This window comes from Schistocerca nitens, chromosome 2, assembly GCF_023898315.1.
Source record: "Schistocerca nitens isolate TAMUIC-IGC-003100 chromosome 2, iqSchNite1.1, whole genome shotgun sequence".
In the NCBI taxonomy this organism is placed as follows: Eukaryota; Metazoa; Arthropoda; class Insecta; order Orthoptera; family Acrididae; genus Schistocerca; species Schistocerca nitens.
The window spans coordinates 195,186,238-195,197,147 of NC_064615.1; the positions used below are offsets into that span (position 1 = coordinate 195,186,238).

The 10,910-nt window shown below is 41.3% G+C and overlaps 1 protein-coding gene across 4 annotated transcripts in view; it reads right to left on the bottom strand.

Annotated features, from left to right (window-relative positions):
* LOC126235892 (polypeptide N-acetylgalactosaminyltransferase 5) overlaps nt 1–5,234 on the bottom strand; it is a 248,367-nt gene extending 243,133 nt beyond the window's left edge. For 2 of the 4 annotated variants that reach the window (XM_049944824.1, XM_049944823.1), the window contains exons 1-2: nt 5,082–5,234; nt 2,685–3,349 (exon numbers count right to left, since the gene is read on the bottom strand). In XM_049944824.1, the coding sequence (XP_049800781.1) occupies nt 2,685–3,172 (488 nt within the window). In that variant the 5' untranslated portion in view covers nt 3,173–3,349; nt 5,082–5,234. Of the gene's footprint in view, nt 1–2,684; nt 3,350–3,797; nt 3,902–5,081 lie in introns of those variants that run through there. The other 2 variants (XM_049944826.1, XM_049944825.1) reach the window with 2 other exon arrangements.
* Nucleotides 5,235–10,910: the final 5,676 nt, after the last annotated feature.

A 10,910-nucleotide genomic window follows, 5' to 3' on the forward strand; every position in this document is an offset into this window, starting at 1 on the left:
CAATACAAAAGCTATTTTTAAAAATGAAGGTAGAGATGTCAACTGATCTGTAATATAATGCAACCCTTAGGTTAGATTGAAAAAAAGTACAAAGGAATTACAGACATTGTGTTAGTTCATAATGGTCACTGGATCAAAATCATGCATGCTCATTTGAACTTGTCCAAAAGGGCACACACCACAGATACATTTTTTTCATATTACATTTTCTGCAGTTATAATTACGTCCATGGCAAAATGATATTTTACTACTGAGATCTAATATTTTTCAAGTTTTTAATATGTTTTGAGGTGAATCACATTACTTTGCGGTTTTTTGGTTCACTAATGTTTCTGTATCATTAGTGGCATCATCTATTGGTCACTTCTTGGTGCTCTCATCTCTGTGCCATTAATGTCGTCATCAGACTGTCAGTGCAGTATCACATTATTTACAATCTCCAGATACTATACGCAATAACTGCAGATCCAAAGCATAAGTACATATTAGTACTAAAAAGTGAGTGAATTTTGTACAAAATAAACCACCCAGTAGAAGCACTGTACAATGCTTTCTTTAGTCTGTGAAGCTACGGTAGGGTCAGTGAAAGAAGATCCTTGATAACTGGCAGTGTCGTTGCCAGCTTTCAACTGTGAAGCACAAATGGCTACAGGCAAACAACAGTCAACTACAGAGGTGTTACAACATTTGAGGCATTCCCAGAAAGACACATACAAAATTGTGTTACATGACTGATTGGAGCAGATGTTTGGAGCAGATGTTTGGAGCAGCCTGCAACTGCCAGAGATCTTTCACAGACTCTAACATAGCACATATTCTTCATTTGGACAGTGACGGTAATTCATTTGGACAGTGACGGTAATGTTGTCTTACACTGGTTTCTTCAGTGCAACAGTCCAACTTCCAGGCAAAATAAAGACTGTTCATTAAATGTACATGTTTTATACCAGTAGCTGGTAACAAAATTGCTTACTAGCAATATCTAAAACATTATATGGAGTACTGATGCTCTGTGTCTACCACATTTATGTTGCTGTCCTGACCAAGCATGTAAGGAAACTGCATTCCATCTCATTTCTGCATCGTAATACAGATATGTCCTTACCTAAAACCTTGCTATTCCTGCAGGAACACTGATACTTCAAAAGTTTTTAACGCGATGTCATATTCGTCACGATGTTTATAGTGCCGGCATATGATTACCTTCTTCATAGTGTCGCCAGTCGAAGCTCTATCATATTTTTCACTACTTCCGACATGGGAGAGTCAAATTACAGATTTCTTTAACACTGTAAAAATGTCACTGCTACAGTCGACCGTTTCAGGAAGTCCTCCAGAGAGGTTTTACACCTTATGGAAAAATGTAGGCTACTATTAAAATTCCAAGAAATTAGTAACTCTTGTACAACTCACATGACAGTGAAATTATATTAGAGAAACTCAGACATACATGTAAATGCACATGAGGGGAAAAAAAAATTAAAGAAAAATCTGTAAGTGGTGGGGATTGGGGGGAGATCTTGCTAGTACATTATGCACCCTCCATCACTAACTGTAGAATAGCTTGCCAAGAACAAATGTGGATACTGTAATCCATGGACAACTAGTTGAAAAATTATGGCCATTATTCAGCAGGTACTGGAAGAAATGTGGGTCCTTCAGTTTTGAAGCAATCAATTTTGGGATGTAAAATACACATATTGTAGCAACACACACAGAAGTTTGTTGTTGCTAGCTAAAGACCACATCACCATTACTTGTTTGAATCTTTTCTCTACCCAGTTTCCTGTGGAACTCAAAGTGAACAGTCTCCCTGAATGGATCAAAAAATATTCTGTGAGTAACTAACTTCATAAATTAATACACTGATAATACTCCAAATGAATCTCAGCTTAGCAACCACTTTCCTGATAATTATATACATCCCAAAACTGTATGTCATTTCCACTGGCCTATATATTGTCTGGCTGAAGGCTTCATAATGCAAATTTAAAGTGTTCTGGCTAAACAATTAACCAACATGCAACACAAAATCTCTTATCTAAGCATCTTATTCCTTACAGTTGACTAATATTAACTTCAAAAGTGGCCCCACAATGGTATTTCATGTGGGGGAGCAAACATTTGAAGTGAAATCATGAATTATACTAAACTCACAAAGCAAGCTTACAGTTCCATTAACAGACTCCCAGAAACCACTTTAGATTCAAAACCTGTAACTTATCTCCAGAGACTGGCGAGAAAGCTGACATGAACAAATCAGTGATAATATTCTGTTCCACCAAAGTCGCACCCCCAAAGATTTTTTTTCACTTTTTGTCCACATGCACATAAAGATGACTCGCAGTTTTTCAGACTTTTGACAGTTGTTTCCAGTTTGTTTTGCAACAGACAGGAATCGTTTGAAAACATAGCTCTGCTTCATCTAGTTTTTAATATATAACCACAGTACAACATGGCTGCATTGTTGTTATACCGACCAATAAAGAGATTATTTGACAAATAAACTAAAGGAAAGGAATTAGTTTCACAGTAACACAGTAACACAGTAACACACACACACACACACACACACACACACAGAGAGAGAGAAGAGAGAGAGAGAGAGAGAGAGAGAGAGAGAGAGAGGGGAGTGTAAGCCTACAGATGAAAACTGTGTTAGGGCCTATAAGGTGCAACTTACCCCTCTAGTCTGACATCAGTCAGGGATCGGTTCAGCGAGATCATGTCACTGGCCAGCAGGTTGAACTGGTTCAGCTTGAACTTCTCTTTCATGACAGCTTCTTGATCTGATGGCACTACCACTGGTTTCCCCCTCTCACCTGGTGAACCGTGCACTTCTGGTACAGAAGCCGCTGGCCACCACCGCTTCAGTTTCGACAGTGGGTACCGTCCAAAACCTTCAGTCTGCTGGGACTCCTTGTGCTGCACTGCATGGTCTCCTCGTTCTAGTGCCTCAAATCCATGTGCCCCCTGTCTCGAGTCAACACTGCTGCCTGAAAGAGCCGCAGGAGCGGCAGGCGGGTGTGATGGCACTGCACATCCCCAACCATTGCCACCGACTGTGCAGTCTGAGTAGTATGTCAGTATCCCCACAAACACCAGCAGCCACACCAGTGAGGTCACTAATATAACTTTGCAAGTGTGGAAGCGCACTTTAGTCCGAAACATTGTGCACAGGGCTGTGAACACTCAACTTGCTACTTCACTGATTATAGCATGTGCAACTTACGGAACATTTGAAACTGGGATGTGTGAAGGGGGGGAAAATTAAATTACGAAGTCTTGTCCGGACTAAAACGAAATGTGGTCATGTGTCTTCAAATTCACGTATTCTTGATTTCAAACCTGAAACAAATGTTAATGCAATTCAGTATAGGCCCAATCCTTCATAACTATACAATTTTTTTTACACATACTTCTTTGGGCATTACAATTAAAGAGACTTCGATTCTGGATGCATCCTTAAGCATGCATATCATCAAAACATACAAATATATTAATGTTAACCATAAATATTATTAGCATGGCGTAGCACACTATAAAAATTTAGGATTTTCAGAAAAAGAGAACCACGTAAAGTGTGACTAAGGAAAGACCATACAATTATTGTGTGTGTTTTTGTGTTTAAATGATTGCTTAGATAACACTGCGTCTGCCAGACTAGCAGTTATTTATCTCTCAGATACGTTTCCATATTAGCCTAACTGTTCAGTTTTATTCGTTGAAAACGTACGTATAAGGTTAGATAATGGGATGGAACTTCAATAAAACATTTTTTTCTCGTTTTACTCACGCTGTTGACAATTCTTCACTTACAAAGCCGGCACCAACAGTTACAAAAATGTCAACCTGTATCATTTCGTGTTGTCATTCTCATACATGCGTTTCCAACCAATAAAGCTTTCCTCTTTCGCTTAACAGTGCCAAACAATGACGTGTACTAATCATCATTCACAACGTTCTTGGTCAATCGCTGAGAAAATGATACTGTTTTTCTTTCACGCACTTCATTCGGGACGCTATCTACAGACTGTTAAAGTAATTAGAATCCGGAATCACAAATATGTTACGCGGTACTACTGCGTTAATGTCTCTGATAGAAATTGTATCATTAGTAACGATGAATGTCGTATGCAGAATAAAAAATACCGATAAGCTTCCTCGACTGGACTATAAACAGCAATCGGCTTTCTCACATGATGCTACAATAAATGGAGATATTTTACATGTCTGAGGATTCTAATTCACATTTAGCGCCAAGAAATGCTCGGTGTCCATGTATTTGGTGAAATGTATTATTTTAATGTCAACTAACAAGGCGAGATAGCTGCGCTGTTTGAGACACAGAAGCTGTGATATTTTATGCCACTGAATTTAAGAAGTTGATAAATGACAGATGACGATAAACTGTAAGTGGTTACGGAGCTTTTTTCGGCACGTAAGCAGGGCATTTCACTAAAGCAGGTAAACTTTTGAACAAAAATAAGAAAATACCGCCACTCAAAGTCCGCGTCTCACTGCAGCAGTTTAAAACAGAACACACTTACGTGTATTAGTAATATCAAAATGCACACTTAGAGAATCAAGCTTGGTACAACTCGGTTCCTCGTATTCAAACAAATTTTTCAGTTGAGCTTGAGGATTACTGCTGTCAAACTAAATGTTGTAAAAGCAACTGAGCGACCCAGATGTACGTCAAACTTACGCTTGATACGTCAACTTCAAACAAATACATTGTACCGCAAAATTCTACGTGTGCACTCGCCTATCTTCCGTATCTTCACGTAACGGGACAAGAATATAGCTTTTATAACCAAACCAAAAACCTCGCAGGAGGCAAAAGTCTTTAACCTTTGGAAAAGGTCGTCTGTGATACTATAATATTCGCACATAGAAATATTCCAACAGTTTACGTCCGGCACGGCTCACTAAAACAACACACGCATGACACCTCTGCTTGTCACTTTAAACTCGCTAACGCGGATTCTCGTGAAAGAGGTTTCTAAACTTCAGCTACTGCAAAGTCTTTGTTGTCAGAATATCTTACGTGACACAAAATGAAATATTTAAACCGTACCTTACACAGTATTTCTCAAAAATTGCCCGCACAGCGTTCCTGCCACACGCATCCTTTTCGCATCACTTTCCATGACCTCACAAAACACTTCGCTCACAAAGATACGTCGCAGAGATATGCCGAGCTACCCATAGGTCTGAAAACTGGCGCCAGGTGGCAGCGCGGTGCAGCCACGTCAGGCGCCCTGAGGCACAATGAACTCAACACCGCCGCTCGTCTCCCACGCCCCAGGTACTCTCTTAACGAGAAGTCGCCGACCGGTCACGCAGCGGTTCGTCCTTAACAAGCTTCTAAACACAGTTAAATCTCGTGGAAAATCAATGTTCAGATTATAAAAGTCCTGCCCATTCGTGAAATTGAGTCGTAGAAGAGTAGTTTGTGTTTCCGTAGTGCGGTTTCTTATGGCTCAGTGACGTGTCGCACAATTTTGCTACACAAAGATGCTGTGAACACGAATGATATTTTGACTTCGCAAGAAACACACCTTTGTATATGATTACTACGTTTTTGCAGTAGCTTACTTTCCCTGAGTGGAACAGTTCTCTCATAGCCTCATGTATCGCATGAACTGGTGGTTTCCACAAATTCCTCCCTCGTGAGCTCTCGGATAAAATATTTTAATACTGTTATTGGTATCCGAGAACGGGAGAGAAGCTCAAAAGACTGTGTCGGAAGTATCGGCTTCGGATAAGTGTATTTTATTTGTTCTCTGGATTAACGACACATCTTACCAGTATTATGATTACTCTTTAAGTCTCATTTACTACCTAAATGGAATACTATTGACTCATTGAATCAGTATTACCGATTAATGGAATGATACTAAAATTACGAGTACATGTCAGGAGATAACTTGAAATTCATTGTACCGTTTACTTCAGGTTGGATAGTTTACACAGATGTCAATGAAATTATGTTACTAACATTACGTGCGCTTGTGGTGTAAACGGGCAGCTGACTATCGTATTTTAAATGAGCTTGTCCTATAGAAGATATTGCATATTTAAACCAAATGCCTCCATAGAAAACTTATAACCTGTTGTAACTATTTTTGACTTAGTAGTGACTGTTTACTCGTAGCCCATTCGGTAGATACGACAGATAGCTTCCACGAGCAAATGTCTAGCGAAAGTTGACATTGACAAGATTCGCTACCTCATTTGAAACTCTCCACGGTTTCGGCGATGGCGGACAATTTTGAAAAGACACAAATCGTTGTTTCAGGGACAAGTATGGACGGTACGCGCAAACGTATGACTTCAGATAAAAACAGGTTACAAATAAGGAAATCAGTTCTTTCGAAATTGGAAATGTAGAAAAGACGTATATTCTAACAGTAATTATATTACCTGCACGGCAACTTCGCATCCGTTGTCCGAGATAAAAAGACGAATACCAGAAGTGATGTGTGGTAGGTCATTTACATATGTCAGGAAATACTGCGGCTCTGTCACACTACTGAGGTGTGGGCGACGAACTGAGCACTGTGTGTGAAGAAGTCTACTATCAAATCGTCTATCTGTTAGGATATTCCGTAATATGTACCTAGTTAGTATCTTAGGCGACGGTGTAAAAGTGTATCGAAGGTGTTCTGGAAGTCAAGGGACAACAACTTGAGCTCCACCATGCCGTCTGCATGACATGGACGAGCACAGCAGGTTAGTTTCACATGATCGGTGGTTGCGGAAATCATATAGATTCACACAGAGAAGTTATCGTGTTTCCAGTAAACTCATTGAACACGATCACATAATACGTTCCTTAATTTGTTAATAGGAGTGAGAGAAGCTTGTAGTTCTGTGTATTTGTCCTGTGAAACTTCTTCTAGATTGATACGGTCGGCACATGTATACGGACACACTTCGTTGTTTTAGTGCACAAACTATTGCTAATGATGGATCGGTTCTCTCGTATATGTGATACACAGCCTAAAGGATTTGCCAGCAAATCTAGTGGTCTCTCTACTAGTGAGGGAGCTGATTTTCAGTTCTGTGTTCACCAATTTTTACGAGAGGTTTAATCATGATCTTGAAAAAGAAAATAATGGAGTTAATTTTCTGTTTATTTGCCGATACACGTGTGCATACTGGTCTCTCGCCATAGTACCGCAGTGCGCCACTAGAGGGTCAAAAACAAAATGGCGCAGCCCTTTGATAGAGTATCGTGCAGTTATCACTTTTCTGTGTGTAAAAACGAACAAAGCTGCAACAAATACTTGTTGAGTTCGTGAAGCGACGAATCCACGCTGAGTTCAGGGAAATGAAAGGCTCTGTCCGCACTGGGACCCATGTTGCGCGTCTTTGTTGCGCGGCTGAGTCGAGTCTGAATTGCTTCAATTTAGGGATGGCGGTTATAGCTGAAGCAACTGGTTTTCATTTATATTGTTTTTTTCCCTGTTGGTTTTTCAACATTTATTTAACACATTCTAAGTTGATTTCTGAACGAATCGTAAGTTGATTCTTGGATGCGTGCATAGTGTACGTGTGTCTGCCAGGGGAATCCCCATCGCATCTAAAAATAAAAATAAACTTTCCCTCAGACAAAAAGGGGCGGGACTAAACGAACTGAGCCGAATAAACACGAATGCGTGAATGCCAGTTGCTGTTTGTTTATGTTGTTGATTGGGTGAGCGAATGATCAGCGTTGTTATAATTATTTGCTGAATCCATAGTTTCAGATTATCAGAGTGGAAATAAACGACTAACAGGAATAGCATGTAAGAAAGTTTACATATTATTTTCTTGGTGTATTCAAGAGAATGAAATTTTTGCCAGATCGCTACACTAACAGTCGTACTGTACAGTCCCCGGTCACCAGCCACTCTAAACTCTATTCTAGAAACGGCGCGGAAAACGCATCGTACGAACACGTAATAACACGTAACCGGAGTATATACGCGGTTTAACTGAACCCGTGATACTGGCAAGGTTAGTGAATCTAATCTGAGAATAAGTTTTGACAATGCAGGAATAGTTAACAGAGTTAGTGATGACAAGATTCTTAGAACGAGGAAGGAGAAGAAACGGGGACATCACACAAATTGTATGGAAGAATATGACGATTCCAAATTTATATAAAAATTTCGTACTGCTACTTTTCGATCTCATGTTTGGGAAACAGGAGTGTGCGAATGAAATGTGAAACTATTTCCTAACATAAAACTTTTCGCTTGTAGTGGGCCTAATACGCGTTTGATATTGGTATATTGTGAATTATGTTCTGTCGTGTTATTTATATAAATGAGAAACATAAAACAGACCATTTGTGCCAAAACAGTCTCGTTTATTTGGCGTGTGTTACAATTGCTGCAACATTAGAAAGGCATATTTCGTTTCATCTAGCATACAGTGACAAAATAGACGTAATCAAATCTAGAAACCACTCCAGTCTTGGGTACTATTCGTATTAACAGCTTTTTCAGGATTAGAGAACGACATTTTGATATTTCGAGTAGCAAAATGATTGACGAATTTGAGGTAATAGATTGTTTCGCAGAAGGAAAAGCGCGTCGTGTAAAGCTGTAGCAAGATTAGAGAGAAAAAAATGCTGGGGCCTAAGGATTGAAGAAATGTGTGCTGTCTTGCTTGCTCAACTTTACTGGTTTTGTGTTTCCTATATTTGATTTTATGTCACACAAAAGAGAAAGTTATTAGTTAACAGGCAATAAAGAGTGCAAATTTTCTGAAGATGTCGTACTCTACCGGTCATAAATAATCCCACCAAGTACACTACTAGCCATTAAAATTGCTACGCCACGAAGATGACGTGCTAGAGGCGCGAAATTTAACCGACAGGAAGAAGATGCCGTGATATGCAAATGATTTGCTTTTCAGAGCATTCCTCACAAGGTTGGTGCCGGTGGTGAGACCTACAACGTGCTGACATGGGGAAAGTTTCCAACCGATTTCTCATACACAAACAGAAGTTGACCGGCGTTGCCTGGTGAAACGTTGTTGTGATGCCTCGTGTAAGGAGGAGTAATGCGTACCATCACGTTTCCGACTTTGGTAAAGGTCGGATTGTAGCTTATCGCGATTGGGGTTTATCGTATCGAGACATTGCTGCTCGCGTTGGTCGAGATCCAATCACTGTTAGCAGAATATGGAATCGGTGGGTTCAGGAGGGTAATACGGAACGCCGTGCTGAATCCCAACAGTCTCGTATCACTAGCAGTCGAGATGACAGGCATCTAATCCTCATGGCTGTAACGCATCGTGCAGCCACGTCTCGATCCCTGAGTCAACAGATGAGGACGTTTGCAAGACAACAACCATCTGCACGAACAGTTCGACGACGTTTGCAGCAGCATGGACTATCAGCTCGGAGACCATGGCTGCGGTTACCCTTGCTGCATCACAGACAGGAGCGCCTACGATGGTGTACTCAACGACGAACCTGGGTGCACGAATGGCAAAACGTCATTTTTTCGGATGAATCCAGGTTCTGTTCACAGCATCATGATGGTCGCATCCGTATTTGGCGATATCGCGGTGAACGCACATTGGAGGCGTGTATTCGTCATCGCCATACAGGCGTATCACCCGGTGTGATGGTATGGGGTGCCATTGGTTACACGTCTCGGTCACCTCTTGTTCGCATTGATGGCACTTTGAACAGTGGACGTTATATCAGATGTGTTACGACCTGTGGCTGTACCCTTATTCGATCCCTGCGAAACCCTACATTTCAGCAGGATAATGCGCGACCGCATGTTGCACGTCCTGTACGGGCCTTTCTGGGTACAGAAAATGTTCGACTGCTGCCCTGGCTAGCACATTCTCCAGGTCTCTCACCAATTGAAAACGTCTGGTCAATGGTGCCCGAGCAACTGGCTCGTCACAATACGCCAGTCACCACTCTGGATGAACTATGGCATCGTGTTGTAGCTGCATGGGCAGCTGTACCTGTACACGCCATCCAAGCTCTGTTTGACTCAATGCCCATGCGTATCAAGGCCGTTATAACGGCCAGAGGTGGTTGTTCTGAGCACTGATTTCTCAGGATCTATGCACCCACATTGCATGAAAATGTAATCACATATCAGTTCTAGTATAATATATTTGTCCAATGAATACCCGTTTATCATCTCCATTTCTTCTTGGTGTAGCAATTTTAATGGCCAGTTAATTGTGAGTCCGTTGTTTTCAAGCGCGGTAGGATGTCAAACCGGCCGACTCGGAGCAGGAGAGGCACCACAGGCCGTTTTAACTTCCTCTATCCTTAATATACGATGGTCGTTCAATAAGTAATGTCCCACATTTCTTTTAAAAAAGCCATTAATATACGTAGACAAACGTCCTTATTGGTGCTTCACATTTGACGTTTGTTCTGTGCGCCGGTGTAGTTTCGAACCGTTCCTGGCTGATGGCAGAGCCCTAGTACAGCATCAAAATGGCGTCTACATACGACTCACGTTACAAGCAGCGTGCTGTTATTGAATTCTTGTGTGCAGAAAAAGAAACTGTGGGGAACATCCATAAACGCTTGTGTGCAGTGTATGGCGATGCTGCAGTTGATAGGAGGAGTACAGTTGGGCGATGGGTACAGAAAGTTACAGCCTCAGGAAATGCAGAAACAGAGCTCTATGACCAGTCACGCTCGGGACGTTCTGTCACAGCCACTGCTCCAGACATGCTGAATCGTGCAGATGCCACTATCCGCGCCGACCGGCGCATCACAACTCAAAAATGGCTCTGAGCACTATGGGACTCAACATCTTAGGTCATAAGTCCCCTAGAACTTAGAACTACTTAAACCGAACTAACCTAAGGACATCACACACACCCATGCCCGAGGCAGGATTCGAACCTGCGACCGTAGCAGTCCCGC